Source organism: Acomys minous (assembly GCF_964271855.1).
Source record: "Acomys minous genome assembly, chromosome: 12".
Taxonomy (NCBI): domain Eukaryota; kingdom Metazoa; phylum Chordata; class Mammalia; order Rodentia; family Muridae; genus Acomys; species Acomys minous.
The window spans coordinates 25,451,347-25,471,270 of record NC_140493.1 but is presented as its reverse complement, the minus strand read 5'-3'; the positions used below and the strand labels follow the sequence as shown (position 1 = coordinate 25,471,270).

The window sequence follows — 19,924 nt, the reverse complement described above, 5'->3', positions numbered from 1 at the left end:
GCTTTTGTCTAACAGTCAGTGATGGCTTTATCCTTGCCTTGGTGAGCAGATGACCCTGACATCATCTGTGTAGTTAGTGGCCAGTTTGGCTTGCCTCATGCCTCAGTCATGTAGTGCTCCTCTCCCATGGAGGGTGGTCATCAGCCTCTCAGCAGGAGCTCTTCTGTAACTAGGCGCATCAGGGCATGGAAGTTCACATGCAGATACTTTCTCCAGAAGCGCCGGTCCTGCCCATACACCTGGGCTGGGTAGCAAGGACTTGCTATGGTGAAACAGAAACATAGGTCTGAGGCCTCAGCTGGCTCTAGTGCCCAGCCCCTGCTGATATCAGGCAGCCCCGTGGCCCTCACCAATGCCATGGAAGATGCGGGCCACAGCCCTCCCTGAAAACCTTTCCTCTGGCCTCAGGGACAAGAGCTGGCGGGTGTCACGGCGAATTTGGTCCTCCCAGTCCTGGAGCTGCAGGAGGACACCACGTGAGCTCACCTGGGCCTCCATGGCATCTCATCACATAAAATCACAGCCCCAGCAGCCCAGGGAACCTTGAGCCAGCCAGGGTTTGGACCATGGGGGTTAGTGTCCTTGGTTTTAGGATTGTCCTCAGGGGTGTGGCGCTTACCTGGGCCTGCCCAGGCTCTGGGCCCTGCTTCTCCTTCACAGTTTCCTCCTCTTCCTCCTCTTCAAAGTAGTGGCTGACCAGGGTCTTCAGCCGACTGCTGTGCTCCTCATCGGACTGCTCTAGACAGGGGCCACAACTGGGAAAGGCCACACTGGGGATGACACAGACAAACCTGTCAAGAGTTGCCCATAGGGCTGGCGTGAGCGGCCTAGGCCCTGCCTGCCTCCTTCTCCCACCTGCGAAAGACTTTGGATATTTGGTGCAGACCGGCCAGGGCTTTGTGTTCCCGAGCCTGCACACGGCTATACAGGAAGTCACAGATCTGGTCCTTCTCCTCGTCTGTCAGGTCCCCAGGACTGTGCAGATGAAAGGCCAACTCATTGAACTCCACAAGCACCCCTGTGCCCTTTGGTGCACCTGTGAGCAAGTGTGTCAGTTAGAGGTGAACAGGTGGCCAGCACAACCCAGGATGAGGTAGGGATGAGCGTACCTTTCTTTGGCTCTTGGTCCCACTTCAGCTGGTGGAAAGCTTGTCGTACAGACGCCAGCTCCCAGCCCATTGAGTCTGCCAGCTCCACCACGTCAAACTCTAAGGAGCTGCTGCCCTGACTTGTGTCTTTAGGTGGCCACTTGGCCAAGCACACAGCCAAAGGGGGACACCTATGTCCAAGGAACAGAGGAGCATGTGGTCAGCAGCCCTGGTTCTCTGCTTTATCCTCAGCCTGAGGTGAGATATACTTACCTGTGGGCCAGAGCTTGCAGCTGGGCACTGCCCCCAGGGCAACGCAGACGGCAGTGGGCATAGGTACATGGTAGCAGCTCCAACCAGTGCTGAGGGTGTAGTTCCAGGTAGCACAGCAGAGTCTCAATGGCTAGAGGCAGAGGAAGACTTAGGGGCAGTGGAGACAGCCTCTCCCTGTACTCCACATCCTGTCTGGCCCTTACCCTCCTCTGTCATGTCCAGAGCCTGTACTGTAGACTGCACTGGGAGCGCCCGCTCGTGGCCCAGGCAGGCCCGTCCCAGGATAGGGTATGTTTGTTGGCCACTGTGCTCTTTGGTCTCCTCAAGTGAGGATTCGGATCTAGGCCTCTGGGCGCACATGCAGGGTGGGAACACACGTTGCACAAGCTTCTTCACAGCCAAGAAGTCTATGCCATCAGCATGGGCATGCCTGCGCAGTTCACAGAGGTCTTCACCCTGCATGGACAGCCAATATGCATGCAGCTATAGCCCTTGGGCCTCGAGTGGGCATGAAGGGACATAGGAATAATGTAACCCCTGGGTCTAGCAAGGTCTGGGGAGATGGGGGTGCCAACCTGGGGGTGCAGGAACAGGTGGCAATGGGCAGGCTTCCCATCTCGTCCTGCACGACCGATAGCCTGCACATAGCTCTCAAAGCTTGGAGGCAGTCCCAGGTGTAGCACAGCCCGAACATCTGGCCGGTCCAGCCCCATGCCAAAGGCTACTGTGGCCACAACCACTCGCAGGTGGCCCTGCATGAAAGCCTGCTGCACTCGTCTCCGTTCCTGGCTGCACATGCCAGCATGGTAAGCTTCAGCTACAGCCTCGGGGCCACAACCTGTAGAGAAGGCGTACAAATGGTTGACCACAGTGGGTGTGCACAGGAAAGGGCCTGGGTGCCAAACCCTGCACATGCCTACCTCCAGGCCTTGGCTCTCTCACAGCAGACAGGCAGGTCCGCAGGAGTGCAGCCACCCGCTCTGTATCCTTCCTTCGAGTGCAGTAAATGATAATAGAATCCAGGACACGAAAACGGTCACCTTGCAGCAGTGTCACAAGAGCCTGGCAATAAGGAATGAGGAGCATGGCAGGCTGTGGCTTCTGACAGGGTCCCTGGTGTGTACACACACACCTACCTGGTCTGAGTCTCTGTCCATGGACACGGAAAGGTGCAGATTGGCAGGGATGGTGGCTGACCCACTGAGCTCAAATTCCTCAGCTATGCCCAGGTGGTGGGCCACATCACGAGCAGTGCTTCGTGTGGCCGTGGCTGTGAGACCCAAAAAGCAGCGCACGCCCATATGCTCCCGAAGGACCTGAGCCGGGGATAGCGGTTAGTCACTTAGCCCACCTGGGCCCCAGTCCACCTCTACCCTTACTCGACAAAAGCTCACTTTGCAAACACGCAGGTAACAGGGCCGGAAGTTGTGTGACCACTGAGAGAGGCAGTGGACCTCATCAATGCAGGCGAAGGCAACTGGAGGCAGATGAGTGGCCTGGGGGAGGCTGGCAGGGCCCCCAGCCCCATACCCGACCAAGGCCTCTGGGGACATGATGAGCACATGCACCTGGGCTGCCTGTACCTGAAGTGGAGAAGGTTACGAACGCTGCCTAGATGGATGCCCACCACCCGCAATCCATGGGCCCTTCTCACCTTCTTCAGGACAGATTCTCGTTGTTTCTTGGTCATACCTGAGTGGAGGCAGGCCGCCTTCAGACATGAAGGCAGGTCGGACACCTGTAGATGCAATGCTGTCACAGCCCAGCACAACACCATCTCTCCCTCTGAAATCTCTCAGACCCTCAACCCTCTGGAAGCAAATGCATCAGACACTGGGTCCAGGGAGAAAAAATTCAGAGCCAGCCAGCCACCTCTGTGCCTGGTACTGGGAGCCCTGGAGGTAAGGAACTGTATGAAGAATGTTGGACGTTAGGCTGTGTCACCCTGAGGAAGAGGTCAGCCGGCCACCGCTGTGTTCAAGAACAAAAGCACCCAAGTGTCAGTTTTCAGGCTTTCCAGGTACTGAGAGCCTGTCCATATACCTGGTCATCCATGAGTGACAGGAGAGGAGAGACCACCAGTGTGAGGCAAGGGCGTCGCTGGGCATACAGCAGTGCAGGAAGCTGGTAGCACAGAGACTTGCCAGCACCTGTCGGCAACACTAACAGAGTGGAGATGCCTAGAGAGGACAACAGGCAGCGATGAGGCTCATTGGTCAGACAAAGCCTGTTTGCAGTTCCTAGGTAGCCACACCTACCAGAGAGAATCCGCATGACCGCATGCTCTTGCCCAGGGCGGAAGGCTTGGTGCCCTAGCTGCTCTAGGGCCTGGAATACCTCAGCAGGGGTTTCTGTGGACACAAGTTGTGGTGGCTTGAGTGAAAATGGCCACCAAAGGCTCACATACTTGCATGCCTAGCCCCCAGTTGAACTGTTTGGGAAAGATTGGGAGGTGTGACCTTGTTAGATGAAGTGTGTCACTGGGCGTGGGTTTTGAGGTGCCAAAAGCACAGGCCAATCCCTGTATGATGGTGCACGCTTTTAATCCCAGCACTTGGGAGGCAGAGGCATACAGATCGCTGTGAATTCGAGGCCAGCCTGGTCTACAAAGTGAGTCCAGGACAGCCAAGACTACATAGAGAAACGCTGCCTTGAAAAACAAAACAAAACAAAAAAAAGAGTTGTGACTGCTAGGTGGAGGTGGCTCATGCTTTTAATCCCAGCATTTGTGAGACAAAGGCAGGTGGATCTCTATAAATTTGAAGCCAGCCTGGTCTACAGGTAACTTCTAGGATACACAGGATAACTCTGTCTCAAAAACCAACAACCAGCCGGGCGTGGTGGCGCACACCTTTAATCCAGCACTCGTGAGGCAGAGGCAGGTGGGTCGCTTTGAGTTTGAGGCCAGCCTGGTCTACAAAGTGAGTCCAGGACAGCCAAGGCTACACAGAGAAACCCTGTCTCGAAAAACCAAAAAAAAAAAAAAAACAAAAAAACCCCAAAACTTAGACCAAACAAAAAACCCAACAACCAAACAAGAGTTGCCATGGTCACGGTGTCTCTTCACAGCAACAGAACAGTAACTAAGACATGTGTTGGAAAAACTCTGGTCCATTACACTCACCTGCTACCTGTCCCAAGGGCCCTGGTGGGTAAAGGGGCAACATCGGGGTGGGAAGATGATGCTCTTGTAGTTTTGGCCTAGCAGGTTCTGTTTCCTCACCTGCTTAGACAGACAGGAGAGGGCGACGCGACGAGGGAGTACCAGAATAGATGGAGCCCATCCTAGCGTTAATGGCCACTTGGTCACATCACCCATTCCCCTTTCACTTACCAGAGAGGTGACAGGAAGTGGTGCCTGTGCTCTGTGGTACTTCTTCCAAAGTCGAAATGGGTTGTTTGTCACCCCTGCCTGTTGGAGGTTGGTCTGGTGTATTTTGATGCTAATTACTGCTTGCTGTCTCTGGGACCCAACTGTACCTTGCCTAGAGCCTAACCTGTTTGACCAATAAAAGGCCATCACACCTGGGCAGGGCAAATGGAATAGGCGCAGCTAATGTTCCAGGGCTTGAGAGAGAGAATCTTGGGAGGAAGAAAGAAGTGGAGGAGAAGAGAGAAGAAGGCTGGGCCACGGGTTAAGTGGAAGTGAAGCGCTTGACCCAGATGAAGAATATGAGCAAGTATTTGGGATTGTGGATGGGAGGTAGCTTGATAGAAATTATTAGAAGCAGATGGCATGGGATTGGGGCAGGGATCCCATACTTGCCCCACTCTGGGAAGCATCTGCCCTGACCCAGGTGAACCAAGGCTATTTTAAAATATAAAAAGATCCGTGTCTTTTTTTTTTCCCCCGAGACAGGGTCTCTCTGTAGCCTTGGCTGTCCTGGACTCGCTTTGTAGACCAGGCTGGCCTCGAACTCACAGCGATCCACCCGCCTCTGCCTCCCAAGTGCTGGGATTAAAGGCGTGCGCCACCACGCCTGGCTAAGATCCGTGTCTTGATTGATTGCTAGTGGGTTAGAAAATACTGCCGTAGTAATAATTATAGGCCTAATAATAAATATTATTAAGCCATACTGATAAAATAACCACAACTCCTGCCACCTTCCTCCTGGATGGTCAGGGCGGATCCTGGACCAGGTTAAGAGTTGGTAGAGCTGTTGGTTGGCATAAGTAATTCCTAGACCCCACGATGGTTAAATGACCCAACAGGCATGGTAGAGACTTACCTGGCTTACAGCACTGGGCTGCCCAGTGACCAGACTGCCCACACCGGAAACAAGTGTCCTTGACTGTGGCTCCAGGGCCACTTCCCCCAAATGTCTCTCGTTTCTTCTTCCACTTTTGCTTCCATACCTGGGAAAGTTCCACAAGAACCATTCAGGAATGGACGGGGGGAGAGGAAGGGCTGGCCTGTTCCTCTCAACCTATCTCACCTGCTTACGGAGAAGCCTGCCTCGGTTGGCCCCAGCTCGTACAAAGCATTTGTGTTTCAGGTTGAGTCGAACGTAGTTCCCTCGGTCCAAGGAAGCTGGTCTAGGGGAGATGTGGAAGTGGGCTGTGCCCTTCTCTGAGGAGCTGCAGGGCTGAGGTACGTTCACTGGTGCAGGTGCTCCTGGAGGGCCTTTCTCACATGCTGTGGCCCCAGCTCCCTCAGACAGGGGTCCTGCTTGGCTGCTGTCTTGTGCTTGTGGGAAGTCCTCCAACTTCTCATGCCTTTTCCGCTTCCTGTCTTTATTGTTGCTAGATTTGGGGCGGCGGGAGAAAGCTTGGGCTGGCTGTGGGCTCAGGGCCTCTGGGCTCTGTGATGATCCTTCTGAATGGGTGCCAGGGTCAACGACATTCGTCTTGCCTGACATCCAGGGCTGTGACTCGTTGGCATCCAGGTCAAGCCCACAGGTGCTCGGAACCTCTAGAAGATCTGAAACTGTGTTCTGACAGCTCTCTAGCCAGCCAGGGTCTAGGGAACTCAACCTCAGGCTCAGGGATGCCTGAAGCTGCTTGAGCTGGCCTAACCTTGGCTGCGGCTCAGCGAGCTGGGGAAGTGCATCTTTAGGTTCACCTGAACAGGTGGGTGCAGTCCTTGAGTCCGATGGCTTTGGGGTGGGCGCTGTGGACAAGGCTCTCTTCTGAGGCCGGAGTTTTCGGCTTGGGGTTGGCCCAGCCTAGGTTGACAAGACAAAACAAGTAGGGTCCGGACCCAGGGTTACTGCAGAAGTTTGGGACAGACAAGAAGCTGAGAGCAGAGAGGCCTGAGCACTCTTAGGTGCCTGGCGCAGTTATCACAATAGCCTGTGTCTGTGTGCGCGCACACACTCTATAAGGAGGGGGTGGACAGAGAAGGACCCTGGCAAAGCACCCTAGAGCCCAAGGCAGGTTCTGAGGCCGCCCCCACTCCTTACCTGTAGAGTGCTTTTCAGATTGGCCTTCAGCCTCTCCCCATAGTCCCGTACAGAACTCAGTGGGCTCTGCCTTGGCTTAGACTGTGTATTCTGGGCTGCAGCCCGATTCAGGTGGGAACCCCAGCAGCTTGACTCCTGTGCCTGCAGTACACAGTAGCGGTCCAGACCAGTGTGTGCCTTCAAAGCTTCCCTAACCCCCATGGGACAGCCTGGCCACCCAACTTTTTGTGCTCCATCGAGGCTCCTGCCATTTGACCATACAGAACGCTGACCGCAAACTTTGGATTAAGGGTCAGTATACCTCCTCAGCTGCCTTGGCAAGTGACTGCTCTAGGCTGTGTCGTCCGTCGCCAGCCTGACGCACTGCCTGCTTTAGGCTTCGGTACTCACGGTAGAGCGCTGGGAAGGCAGGAATCGGGGGTCAGCGCACACCCACTAACGTTCGCCCCCCCCCCCCGTCCCAGGCCCGCCAGCCCAGTTGCTCACCGCGCGTCTCCTCAGGTGCCGCCTCCACATCCTCCTAGGAGAGAAGCTCGTCAGCCCCAGGCTGCGCCTAGGTCCCCGCTAGCCGCCGTGTCCGCTCCCCAACCCCACCTCACCTGCGCTGGCCGTCGCCCGTGCAGCCGTGCGAACGCGCGTTCCCACTCCTGCAGCCGCGCGCGGACGGTCGCGAGCCGATCCATAGCAATCCGAGCCGGGGCCTGGAGAATCACCCGCCACCACTATAAAGTCCGGCTCTTTAGCCAATGGGAGCTGGAGGCGGGCGGCGCCGGGCCAGGCGACCAATTCGCTAGGCCCTGAAGGGGCGGGGGTGTGTGTGCGTGACGTCATCTCAGCGCGCCAAAGAGCTGCGCGGCGCTAGGGGGAGGCTGGTGGAGGGGCTGGGAGATCTTGGTGAGGAGGGCGGCTGAGCTTGGACAGCTGGGCTGGGATCGGAGCGCTGCCAAGAGTCCGCAGCCCTCAGGGGCCAGGGCACTTGGACGGCGGGATCGTCGTGGGCTGCGACGGAGTCTCGGGAGGCGCCGCTACGCGGAGATGGGCCGGGGGTGAGCCCCGCAAGCGCAGGGCGACCTAGGGGCGGATGAGGACCGTCTCGGCCTATAAAGAACAGGCTCGCCCGGCTTAGTTGAAGTTCTGGGCTTGATTCTCGAAGGATCTGGGCGTCTACTGCGTGCGGCAGCATCACCCAGAAGCAGCCATTGCTGGGAGGCCAGGCCGGTTGCTTATGACAGGTGCTCGATTGGCTGGTCCTGTCAGCGAGGCAGTCCTCGCGGTATTACCTCAAGGTAGAGCCCCATCGTGCGTAGTCACCCGGGGTTTCCCAGGGACTTGTACCTTAAGCACTTGTTCAAGGTGTGAGAAGTTAGCAAACCCGGGGTTCTGCAGCCTTTCTGCTCCTCACCTCTTTTCCCCATGCTGCGACTTTGGGTAAGGCCTAGGCCATAGTTTTCTAACCTGTTATATGTAGGGTGAGAGCTGTTGTGTGGTTCTGAGGGTAAGGTGTTTGGCCCACCGAAGTCTACCGACCCTGTGTAGCAGGGATCATTCAGCCTCAGGGGTTTTGGGGGTGTTTTGTTTTGTTTGCATGCGGCTTCTCAACTGGAATACTTTGGCATTTTCTGACCCGGATGTTTCTGAATCCCATGAATTTAAGACTTGGTACAATGGTTTCTCGGTGAAGAGGGGATTTCTGTGCCTAGTTATGCCCTAGGAAACCATTGTCTCTGGAGTTGACACTTCCGGTCTTGATCTGAAAGGCTGCACATCATCTGTGCTCAGGATCCTTTTTTAAAAAAACCAGAACCAGGCACTTACTAATCTGTGCTTCTGCTTCTTTAAATCCAAGGGCACATCTCTATGGAGGGCCAGGCTGTGACTGCTTACTCTGTGGAGGATCTCTAACTGTTCTTGTACTGAAGGAAAGAGAGCCCTGGGATTTATTTTACTCTAAGAAAATATTTACGTTCCCTTAATTGTGTATGTCTGAGTATATGTGTATGCACTGTGTGTGTGCAAAAGCCCTCAGGTCAGAAGAGGGTTATCTGCATTAGGTCCCTGGAGTTTCAGGTGATTCCAGACAACAGATTGGCATCTTTTGCAAGATCAGTGAATGCTCTTAACTGCTGAGCCACCTCTCCACCACCTCTCTTTTTTTTTTCTTTCTTTCTTTCTTTTTTGGTTTTTTGAGACAGGGTTTCTTTTTGTAGCCTTGACTGTCCTGGAATCATTTTATAGACCAGGCTGGCCTCGAACTCACAATGATCCACCTGCCTCTGCCTCTCAAGGGCAGGGATTAAAGGTGTGTGCCACCACCGCCTGGCTCCACCCCCTATCTTACAAACAATCAAACACCCAAACTTGCTAGAACTCAAGTATTGAGTGAGCCAGACTGCAAGCTCCAGGGATCTTCCTGTGTTCTGCTGACCCCAGGCCTGGGATTACAGATGTGTGCCATTCATATCTGTACCCTGCTTTTACGTAGGTTCCAGGATCTGAAGTCAGGTCCTCACGATCGTTCAGCAAGCACTATACAAAAAGACATTGCTTAGCCCCTTGTTTCCTTTCTCTCTCTCTCTCTCTCTCTCTCTCTCTCTCTCTCTCTCTCTCTCTCTCTCTCTTTGGGGAGAGCCTAGCATGTTACTATGTATGGATAAATAGACTAGGCTGGTCTCGAACTCACAGCAATCTGCCTGCCTCTTGCCTCTGGAGTGCTGCGATTAAAGACATGAGCCACCACCGCCCAGCTTGGACTTCTGAGTCATATTTGTGATTTGGGAGGCCTAAAATAGCAGTGTTAGGCCCTGCAGAGCAGCAGCTGTCTATCCGAAGGCCACACACAAGCAAGCAGATGATTGACAGTGCTACACTAGTTACGTTCTTCTTTAAGCTTTGTTTCTCCTGCCCCTGGGTATGGGCTTGTCCTCTGTCCACTCTACACATCTCCAAACCAGGTGTGATGGCACCTGCTTGCCACAAGTTCAAGACAAGCCTGGGCTATAACCATGAGACCCCGTCTCAAGCCAAACAGAAAAGAAGCGTTCCTTTGTGCAGCTCTCCTCCTCTGACTGTCAACTCCAAGTCAGATACTTTGATGGGCTTCTGTACCACTGATGATTTGGAGAGGGTGTGGCCTGATACTGGCCCCGGGTTTGTCTTCACTAATTAAGAACCCTCTCCTGCAGGTGACTGTGTGCCCAGGCCAGCACCATGCACACACTTGTGTTTCTCAGCACACGTCAGGTGCTTGAGTGTCAGCCGGCTGCCTGCCAGGCCCTTCCCCTGCTGCCCCGAGAACTCTTCCCGCTGCTGTTCAAGGTGGCCTTCATGGACAAGAAGACAGTTGTCCTGCGTGAGCTGGTGCACACGTGGCCCTTCCCGCTGCTTAGTTTCCAGCAGCTGCTGCAAGAGTGTGCCCATTGCAGCCGAGCGCTGCTGCAGGAGCGGCTCAGCACAGAAAGCATGCAGGCTGTGATCCTGGGGCTCACTGCTCGCATTCACACTCCAGAAACAGAGGCTGGCACACAGCCTCTCTGCAGGTACGCATTTATCTGGGGGATGGGGTGGGGCACAGGCCAGGGGTACAACGAGGGTTCCCTGAGTGGCCCTAGACTGTAGTTCTGAGGTTAGAAAGAGCTCAGGATGGGAGTAGTCATAGTTGCTGCTTCTGTACAAGGCTGCTGGGAGGGATGGAGGCCTTTCTCCCTCATTCCCTGCCTCTGCCCATCCCTGCTCCAGGAAGCATGCGCTGCGGGTACTGGATATGACTGGTCTGCTGGATGATGGGGTGGAGCAGGACCCCGGAACTATGAGCATGTGGGACTGCACGGCAGCTGTAGCCAGGACGTGTATCGCCCAGCAGCAGGGTGGGGCTGCTGAGCGAGGGCTGTCGCCCGTCCCTGTGGAAGTCCGTGTAGACCTTCGGGTAAACCGGGCATCCTACACATTCCTTCGCGAGGCACTCCAAAGCAGTGTGGACAGCCCCCTGCGGCTCTGCTGCCAGGACCTCCGGGCTGAAGATCTACCCATGCGCAACACTGTGGCCTTGCTGCAGCTTTTAGATGCAGGCTGCCTGCGCCGAATAGACCTGCGCTTCAATAACCTGGGCTTGCGAGGCCTGTCTGTCATCATCCCACACGTGGCCCGCTTCCAGCACTTAGGCAGCCTGAGGCTGCATTACGTGCATGGGGACTCCAGGCAGCCTTCCGTGGACGGTGAGGACAACTTTCGCTACTTTCTCGCCCAGATGGGCCGTTTCATCTGTCTTCGGGAGCTCAGCATGGGCTCTTCTCTCCTCTCAGGCAGGCTGGACCAACTGCTAAGGTGAGTGGACTGTCCTATTGCTGTCCCTTCTCTGTGAGGACATTCTCCTTGGCCTACTTGCCCATGACCCTTCTGTAATCCCTCTGTCCCTGCAGCACCCTACAGAGCCCCCTGGAAAGCCTTGAGCTGGCCTTCTGTGCACTGTTGCCTGAGGACCTACGCTTCCTGGCTCAGAGCTCCCATGCTGCCCACCTCAAAAAGCTGGACTTGAGTGGCAATGACCTGTCAGGCAACCAGTTGATACCTTTCCAGGGTCTGTTGCAGGCAGTAGCACCCACACTGCTGCATCTTGAGCTGACCGAGTGCCAGCTTGCTGACGCCCAGCTGCTGGCCACACTGCCCACCCTGACTCGCTGTGCCAGTCTCCGCTACCTTGGTCTCTATGGCAACCCTCTGTCTATGGCAGGACTTAAAGAGCTGCTTCGGGACTCTGTGGTACAGGCTGAGCTACGCACTGTGGTGCACCCCTTCCCTGTGGATTGCTATGAAGGCCTGCCTTGGCCACCGCCTGCCTCTGTCCTTCTGGAAGCCTCCATCAATGAGGAGAAGTTTGCTCGTGTGGAAGCTGAGTTGCACCAGCTGCTGTTAGCTTCAGGCCGCGCCCATGTACTCTGGACCACAGACATCTACGGGCGGCTGGCTGCAGACTATTTCAATCTCTGATCTCCAGGGTTTTGGTGAGGTCAAAAGCCTTTGGGAATCTGCAGAAGGCCTCACACAAAGGCTTTTCTGCAGAGTTTGCCTTGCTCCTGGGTATACCTTGAGTCAGTCACCTCTGCTTTGGGCAGTATGCTTCACCTGCCCCCAGTCTCTGGCTGACTGTTGGTATGTCCGGCCTGTGCTCCCCTGCTCTGTATGGCTGCACTTGATTGCTCTTCTGGGTTGCAGCTGCTCTGCAGAAGAGTAGTTCCTGGGCACATCCCATACCCTTAGCAGGAGTGCAGTGCATTGAGGTAGATGTTAGGGTGATAGGCTTCAGGGTGTCTTGTGAGTACCCCATGCAGTCTGGGGCCTTATACTGTGTACCCTGCCTGGCACCCGAGGCGCCATTACCTGCCTCTGGAAGGTGTGAGCAAGGTACAAACGTGCAGTATCTGAAACGTGAATCTATGGCCTTTTTTGGGGTGTGTGTATGTGTGTCTGACCTAATTGGATAGGAAAGACTTGCCCGCATTTCTAGTCTTGTCTTATCATGGCCAGTTGTCAAATGTCACTCAAATCTCCTGTGCAACTTCCTCACTAGGTTATCCCCTGTTCTTACTGCCCTGAGCCAGGGTGAATCGCCAGAGCCGGCACCTGGGGACACCTTATCCACAGCCCCCACATTCACAGACCCACAACTCCATACCAGCCAGCCCCAACACACTAGGCGGTGTAGCGCGGCGTCAACTTTACTTTGAGCATGCGCGGAGCTGCACTGGCCAATCCCCAGTGCTCACGTCATTGACGCGCGCAGGCTCAGCAATGGATCTCATAGGCTACACGTGGAGGGAGGCGTAGCCCAGACATGACACCCTCGGGAGGATTATGTTCCGCTGGCTCCTCAGGCGGTATCTCTGCAAACAGGGGTTTGGAACGGTCAATGACGAACATCTCATGTCCGCGCTCATCACGGAGCTCCTCGAGCTGTGCGAAAGTGCAAGGCCCGTCCGAATAGTCGTTGACAAACAGCGTGCCTTCCCCCGGCGGCGCAGGCACCTTTTTCCGCCGCCGCCGGCGTCGGCAGATCATGGCTGCCAACAACAGCGCGGTGAGCGCCAGCAGCGCAATGGCTGCTGCGATCGCTGTCTGCGTTGCCAGGCCCAGGGCTCGGAAGGCCATGCTACCTGCCTCGTGCTGAGACTCATGTGCCACAGGGCGTGCAGCCGGGGCTTTCGGGGCGGGTGGCTGCTGTGACTGCTGCCGGGAGGCGTTGACCAGCAGATGGAAGGGCACACGCGCTTTGCCACCCGCATTTGCGGCCTCGCATTCGTACTTGCCTGCGTGAGCCAGTGTTATGTTGGTGAGGAAGAGCATGCCGCTGCCCGTGTCCCGGGTCGCATGCCCGCCCAGGCCTGGTGAGCCACCTTCCAGCTGGGCTTGCGCTTGCGGCTTGCCATCGCGAGGCTGGGGCACCTTTCTCCACACCACTAGGGGCTGTGGGTAACCTGATGCCTGACAGGCTACCTGCAGGTCCTCCCCTAGGTTAGCTGTGAGCTCCGGGGGCTCCACACTCACAGAGGGAGGGATACAGATGAGGCTACCTCCAGATACTTCTAGTAGACTTTGCAGTGCCAGGCGTGGGGGCTCTGCACATGTGATCTTCTTGTCTCTGGAGCTCAGCAGCCGTCGGCCCCCCTCTTTGATCCAAGAGCCCAGCCAGTGAAGGGCACAGTCACAACGCCATGGGTTCTCTGTGTAGGGCAGAATACAGCCTAGGTAGATAGGTCCTGCTAATCCAGACAAGCCCTTTCCCACCTCTTAGAGATGCCTAGAAAGTTCCACGCCCTTATCACCTCTTCCCTCTTATCACCTCTTCCCTCCTCCATGCTCCTGAAAAAGCAACAGTCTGAAGTTCCAGTTTGGCAAGCCTCCACATCCTCGCATACTCCAGAACCGCTTGGAACCCTGCTGTCTAATGAGCCTTCTCGTTTTTTTTCCTCCCTCCCCTCTGATGACAAGTTGGAAGAGTCTCAGTTCTTTACAGAGAGAGTTCTAGGACAGCCAGGGCTACACAGAGAAACTGTCTTGAAAAGCAAAACAAAAGACCCTCAATTCTGTTAAGTTACTCTGTGGAACTTGTACTTTTCTTCTTTAGAAAGGGGCGTGAGCTGTTACTCTCCCAGCATTTGTGGTCCCTTCCCAAGTCTGGCCATTCCGGTGTGCCCCTGCAAGGTAATGCCCACGGGCTGCCACAGTGAAGCCAGACGGGGGAATTACAGTGCTCAGGAAGGGATGCTAATCCCCACAGAATCTGGTCGAAGCCTCTCAATGTTAAAATAGCAGTGAACCATGGGTAAGGCTAAACATCCTTAAGAATAACCTTCCTCCTTTTGTAGGTAATTTCTGGGGGAATCACAGTAAGGGCATCTTTCCCAGCAACTCTTGTTTCCAGGGATTCACTGTCCCTTGTAAGCCTGTCCAAATGCATAGGAACCGCCCTGTGAGCTCATATATTTGTTTTGTCTCCCAGACATGCTTTCCCTTGGTATCTCTGGCTGTCCTAGAACTCAAATGTTGTAGACCAGTTTCCTCTGCCTCGTGAGTGCCGCTACCAAAGGCTTGTGCCACCACGCCTGGCTCACGTAGGGTTTCTTTTTCTTTCTTTCTTTCTTTTTAATTTTTTGCTTTGTTTTGAGACAGAGTTTCTCTGTGTAGCCTTGTCTGTCCTGGATTCACTTTGAAGACCAGGCTGGCCTTGAACTCACAGTGATCCACCTGCCTCTGCCTCCCGAGTGCTGGGATTAAAGGCAAGCACCACCACGTCCACTTAGATTCTTTAACAGGCCTTTTTGAGGTTAGTTTCTGAAGCCATCAAAAACCAGTATATATGGCTATTGTAAAGACATTTATTTGTGACTTTGTAAAGCCTACCCCAGTGCTCTTGGGTGTGTCCTTCCGTAGGACCCTCGTGTCTCAAATGTGTTAATGTCCCTTTAATAAACTCCAACTCTGTTACACCTTGTCTTATTCTAATGTTACTTTCTGCAGTGATGTAAAGAACCTGGTTTTACCTGAGTCAGGGACTGTAAAGATGAAAGGGAACTCCCCAGGTGGATGTGGCCACAGTGTGGAGCTGGCTCTGTTCCTACCACAGCTGACAATAGGAGCCCCTCGTATACCTAAGCCTGCTGCTTCTTACAGGGGCAGCTGTGGACCCAGAGGAGACCCTTGCCAAAGAAGAGTTACCTGTGAGGCGCAGGACTTGCAGGCTGCTCAGAGGCTGCAGGGCCTCTCTGCTGATGGTGCCCAGTTGGTTCCTGCTGAGGTCCAGCAGGGCCAGGGAGGAAAGCCCAGCCAGGGCCTGGTCCTCCAGTAATTCAATGCTGTTTTCTTGGAGATGCAGCTCCTGTAGTCGCTGAAGTAGGGACAGCAGATCGTCAGGAAAAAGGGTCATGGGAAGCTAGGCAAGGCTGACTTCTTACCCCCTAACCACTCCCGCCAGTAGGGTGGTTATTGGTATCTCAGCAAGATCCCGCACTTGGCCTTTGTCGCTCACCGGCAGGTGCAAGAAGGTGAAATCCAGCAGCTTCGCTAGCTGGTTTCCAGCCAGGTAAAGCACGCGCAGCTGGACCAAGCCCACAAATGCACCGCCACGCAGTCCCCGAAGCCGGTTGCCGGTGAGCGCCAGCTCAAGCAGGCGCGGCTGTGCGCGGAAGGCACCTGACTCCAGCGCCCGCAGGGTATTGTTGTGCAGGTAGAGGTGGCGGAGGGCAGCGAGCGGCGCTAGAGCGCCTTGCTCTAGGTGCGCGATGCTGTTGTCTTGCAGGAACAGCGTCTGAAGGTTGTGGAGACGAGATTACTTCACTGTGGGGCACGACCCATTCCCGTGGAGCATCCCATCCCACTTGCCTACCTCTGCACCCTAAGTACCTTCCACTGCACCTCTGACGTTCATACAATCTCCTCCACAGCGGTGGGCATTTGTAGCCCACTAACTACTCCAATGCAAGGCCCCCCAGTCCCACACAGTGCCCACCTGCGTCCCGGGGGGGATTCCCTGTGGGACGACGCGCAACCGTAGGGCGCCGCACTCCACCGTGGCGCTGTAGCAGCGGCAGGCGGCGGGACAGCCAGTGGCGCGGGGCGGGAGTCCAGGCAGCAAAGGCAGCAGCAGTAACCCCAGCAGTAGCAGCAGCAGCACGGGGGCCCCTGGGGCCATTTCCGAAGAGCCCCACCAAGAAGCTGTGGCTTCCCCAGGGAATAGAGCCGGATGGGATGCGCCTCCTGAAACAGGTTAGCAAGCCAGTGCTAACATTATCCAGTTAGCACATGAGCAGGGCTGTGATGCCAGGTTCGGTGGGACTATTTGCTCTTAACCTAAACACTGGGGAAGCTGAGGCCGCAGGATTCCTGTAAGTTCAAGGCCAGGCGTAGGCTATACGTTCCAGGCCAGTCTGGCTGGACTAGTAAGATTTCCTACTCAGAGGCTGGGCAGTGCCGGTGCAGCATTTAATCCTGAAATTTACTTGGGAGGCAGAGGCAGGCAGATTTCTAGCAGCTCGAGTTCTACAGCGTGAGTTCCAAGGGCAGCCAAGGCAGCACAGAGAAGCCCTGTTTCGAAAACCCAACAAAACAAAACCAACAGCAAACAAAACAAAACAAACCCCCAAAACGCTATACCTCAGGAGATAGATGCCAACACAAGTAAAGGCTGGCAAGCCTGGTGATCCGGGCTGCATCTGCATCTACCCAACCCACATAAAGGTGGAAGGAGAGGGCTGGAGAGATGGCTCAGAGGCTAAGGGCACTGACTACTCTTCCAGAGGTCCTGAGTTCAATTCTCAGCAACCACATGGTGGTTCACAACCATCTAGCATGTGATCTGATGCTCTCTTCCAGCCTGCAGGTGTACATGCAGGCAGAGCACTGTATACACAATGAATAAATGAATTTTTTTAAAAAAAGGTGGAAGGAGAGAACTGACTGGACAAAGTGTCCTTTGACTTCCGTGGGCACGATCACCTCCCCATCCCCCAGCCCATGAACGCACACACTGGTTTTAAAAAGCTCCAAAAACAATCATCTTTCTTTAAGGGTTCCTACCTCACCTGAGACCTCTCCCTATGCCTATACTGAGAGCCTTGTGCTCTCCAATGGGTGACACCCCCACCTTACCTCGTGGACAGGCTCTCCTTGGTTTTCAGATGCAACAGTAAGTAACACAGGCTTGGGAACTGCCTGGGTTGTGAAGTCCAGGGCCCAGGTATGCAGGCATGGGCCCTAAGAGCAGGCTGTGGGCAGGCATGTCCCCTTGGTCTCATTCTGTGGCCACTGCCATCAGCATAAAGTTCAGCACTGAGCAGAACCTTCTTTGTGCCCCAACACATGACTTTGACCTGTATGACTCCACTTTCTGGTTCCTCTGTCATGATTTGAGGAGGGTTTAGGGAGAAATGGTTGTCACAAGAGACCGGGGAGGCCCATGACCCTCCTTTGTAGGGATGGATGTGGGTGGATGTTTACCTAGAGTTAGGCCTTTTCTCAGGTAATTCATATTTTTATTTCCTTTTTGACAGGGTTTACTGTTTCTCTGGCTAGCCTGGGACTCACTATGTGTACTATGACAGCCTCAAATCCAGAGACGTCTGTCTTTGCCTCCAAGTACCAAGATTTAAAATGGCCTATGGCACTATGCCTAGCTGCTTCTTTCTTTCTTTAAAAGCAAAACAAACCAAACAACAAACTCAGCCAAGTGCAATGGTGCATCCTATGATCCCAGCACTCAGGGAGGCAGAAGCAGGTGGATCTCTGTGAGTTTGAGGCCAGCCTGGTCTACAAAGTGAGTCCAGGATACCAAGGCTACACTGCAAACCCTGTCTTTGGAAAAAACAAACAAACAAACAAACAAAAATTTCAGCCAGGAGCAGTGCCGCTGAGGCAGAAGCAGGAGGATCACTGTGAGTTTGGGGCCAGCCTGGTCTATGGAGAGAGTTTCAGGACAGCCAAGGCTGTTACATAGTGAAACTATGTCTCAAAAAACAAACAAAATCTTAGCTAGGTATAGTAGTGCACTTGGGAGGCAGAGACAGGAGGATCTCTGTGAGTTCCAGGCCAGTTTGAGCTACAAAGTGAGCCCAGGACAGACAGGGCACAAATAAACCATTTCAAAAAAAATTCTTTTATTTACTTATTCTATGTGTGTGTGTGCACGCACGCGCATCACATGCATACCTGGGGCCCTCAAAAGTCAGGGAAGAGCATCAGATCCCCTGGGAACTGAAGCTAGGATGTTTGGGAGCCACCATGTGGGTACTGGAAATTGAACCTTTGACTCCTGGAATAGCAGCCAGTGCTCTTAATCACTGAGCCAGTTCTCCACCCCTAGCCCACCCCCTTTGAAACAGGGTCTCTTTCTTTGTGTTCCTGATTGTCCTGAAACTCTGTGTAAAGTAGGCTGCCCTTGCACTCACAAAGATCCACCTGCCTCTGCCTTCCTAGTACTGGGATTAAAGACCGGAGCCTCCACCCCTGGCCATTACTTATAATGTTTTGAGTCAGGGTCTTGCTATAGCCCACGCCACACCTGAACTTGAGATATTCCTGCTCATGCTCCCAAGAGGCAAGAGTACAGACGTGTGCCAGCACAGCCAGCTTTCTCAGGTAATGTTTTAGAGGACGGAGGGATAAGACAAACAGTAGGAAAATCAGTTCAGAGCCTGTGCCCCGCCCTCCAAGCTGGTTCCACATGGGCCTCTGTCTTTAGAATAGATGGTATGTGTCCTGGCTGGGATATGGAAGGACAACTTAGGTCGCCAACTGCTGCTTTTCTTTTCTTCTCTCTTGCACGCTAAGCACACAATATACCACCGAGTCACACTCCCAGCATCCCAACTGGGTATCCAGCTTTCTTAGCAGAACATGTGGGCACTGACCTTTGAAACTGTAGAGATGTGTTCTGCAGAGGAATATTGTGTGCACTTGTGAGCCTAGGGACAGGAGGGCTGGAGTCCAGTTCTGGGCAGAGCGAGCTCAGTTTTAGTGCGTGGTACCAAGGCTGAGACACCTGCTTTTCTGAGGTTAAGAAAGCTAGGACCAAGGGTGCACTGCTCTCCAGCTCCACTTGGCATGGCCTACTGTCTTAATGCCTGCGTATTCGCCAGGTTTTCTTGCTCTGAGTCAAGTTGAACTATACTAAGTGGCTTTGGTGTTTTATTTTTTTGTTTTTGTTTTTAATGTTTGCACTAATTGATCATTTAAAGTCAATAGAGATGAGGTAGGACAGCAGTAATGTTTTAATGGAATAGCTTCGGTGCAGGCAAAGGCAGTTCCTAGATATTTCAGGACAGGTGGAGCCCCAAGAAGTGGGACGTTTGCTAGGCTTCTGGTTTTAATTTCCCGGAGCACGAATGACTGGCTGGTCCCTGGCTCCAGGCCTGTGCATCTGTCCTGCATCTGTCCAGCCTTCAGTAGCAAAGCCTTGAGCTGTGTGCATTAGAGATCAGAGCTGCAGCTCATGCAAGAAACCCAGATGTGCAAGACAGCCACGACACAAATAAGGGCCCCTTACTAGATAAGCCCAGAAATCCTTTTAACAGGACATGAACCCCTAATCCTGGGCAGGAGTGGGGTGTCGATCTAGGCAGGAAGAGGGTGGAGAGGAGGAGCCCTATGTCCTCCCCAGGGCTCAGTGCAAAGCCCCAGCTAAGGTTTCTGGCAGCCTTTGCGACCCGCCGCTTTTAACCAGCACTACCTCCCCCTAGCCGCCCCTCCCGCGCCAGTGGATCTGAGGCCCCTCTGCTCATAGAAGGCGTGGTTTCCATCCCCTCCCGTTGGCAGACCGTATGACCTTTCCTAGGTGCAGCAGCCGGAACCTAGAGGGGTCCCCGATGCCGCCCCCAAGCACGGTGACCTTGGGCTAAGATCCTCCCCCCCCTCACCTGCTCCAGTGGTGAGCGACTCCCCGCGGTGCTTGCGGCGGCAAGACTGGAGAAGCGACGCGGATGGGGGGGGGTTAGGGTGGGCGCGCACGCGCATCGACCCACGCGCGCCTTGCGCCTGCCGCCCAGCCTGACGTGACCAGCGCAGGCCAATCCGTGGGATGCAAGGCCGGTGAAAGGGTTAGAGGTGGCCGAGAGAGGACCTCTGTGGGGGAAGAGGATAGCAGGGGACCGCGCCAGGACCCTGGACAGCGCCAACCTG

The 19,924-nt window shown here is 54.5% G+C and overlaps 3 protein-coding genes across 7 annotated transcripts; 1 reads left to right on the top strand and 2 right to left on the bottom strand.

The window, feature by feature from the left end:
* Position 1: 1 nt before the first annotated feature.
* On the bottom strand, positions 2-7,601 carry RECQL4 (RecQ like helicase 4). 2 transcript variants are annotated; one of them, XM_084750867.1, is made up of 22 exons: positions 7,364-7,601; positions 7,250-7,280; positions 7,065-7,162; positions 6,764-6,904; positions 5,798-6,526; positions 5,591-5,717; positions 4,696-4,773; positions 4,486-4,584; positions 3,620-3,712; positions 3,405-3,541; positions 3,016-3,099; positions 2,756-2,944; positions 2,498-2,677; positions 2,282-2,423; positions 1,937-2,199; positions 1,565-1,817; positions 1,362-1,491; positions 1,110-1,279; positions 856-1,036; positions 620-770; positions 351-459; positions 2-262 (listed from the first exon to the last, which is right to left on the bottom strand). In XM_084750867.1, the coding sequence occupies exons 1-22, from the start codon at positions 7,592-7,594 to the stop codon at positions 141-143; spliced, it is 3,738 nt and encodes a 1,245-aa protein (XP_084606993.1). In that variant the 5' UTR covers positions 7,595-7,601; the 3' UTR covers positions 2-140. The 2 variants fall into 2 exon arrangements, with proteins under 2 accessions (XP_084606993.1, XP_084606994.1); XM_084750868.1 differs by having other exon boundaries at positions 7,250-7,283; positions 7,363-7,544.
* LRRC14 (leucine rich repeat containing 14) lies at positions 7,589-12,210 on the top strand. 4 transcript variants are annotated; one of them, XM_084750891.1, is made up of 4 exons: positions 7,589-7,657; positions 9,946-10,299; positions 10,499-11,083; positions 11,179-12,210. In XM_084750891.1, exons 2-4 carry the CDS (start codon positions 9,971-9,973, stop codon positions 11,744-11,746), a joined length of 1,482 nt encoding a protein of 493 aa, XP_084607017.1. In that variant the 5' UTR covers positions 7,589-7,657; positions 9,946-9,970; the 3' UTR covers positions 11,747-12,210. The 4 variants fall into 4 exon arrangements, with proteins under 4 accessions (XP_084607017.1, XP_084607016.1, XP_084607014.1 ...); XM_084750890.1 differs by lacking the exon at positions 7,589-7,657 and adding an exon at positions 7,861-7,995; XM_084750888.1 differs by lacking the exon at positions 7,589-7,657 and adding an exon at positions 7,913-8,049.
* A 246-nt stretch (positions 12,211-12,456) lies between these two features.
* Positions 12,457-19,892, bottom strand: LRRC24 (leucine rich repeat containing 24). Its single transcript, XM_084750884.1, has 5 exons — positions 19,663-19,892; positions 15,762-16,009; positions 15,282-15,560; positions 14,972-15,140; positions 12,457-13,476 (listed from the first exon to the last, which is right to left on the bottom strand). Exons 1-5 carry the CDS (start codon positions 19,757-19,759, stop codon positions 12,542-12,544), a joined length of 1,728 nt encoding a protein of 575 aa, XP_084607010.1. The 5' UTR covers positions 19,760-19,892; the 3' UTR covers positions 12,457-12,541.
* Between the last annotated feature and the right edge of the window lie 32 nt (positions 19,893-19,924).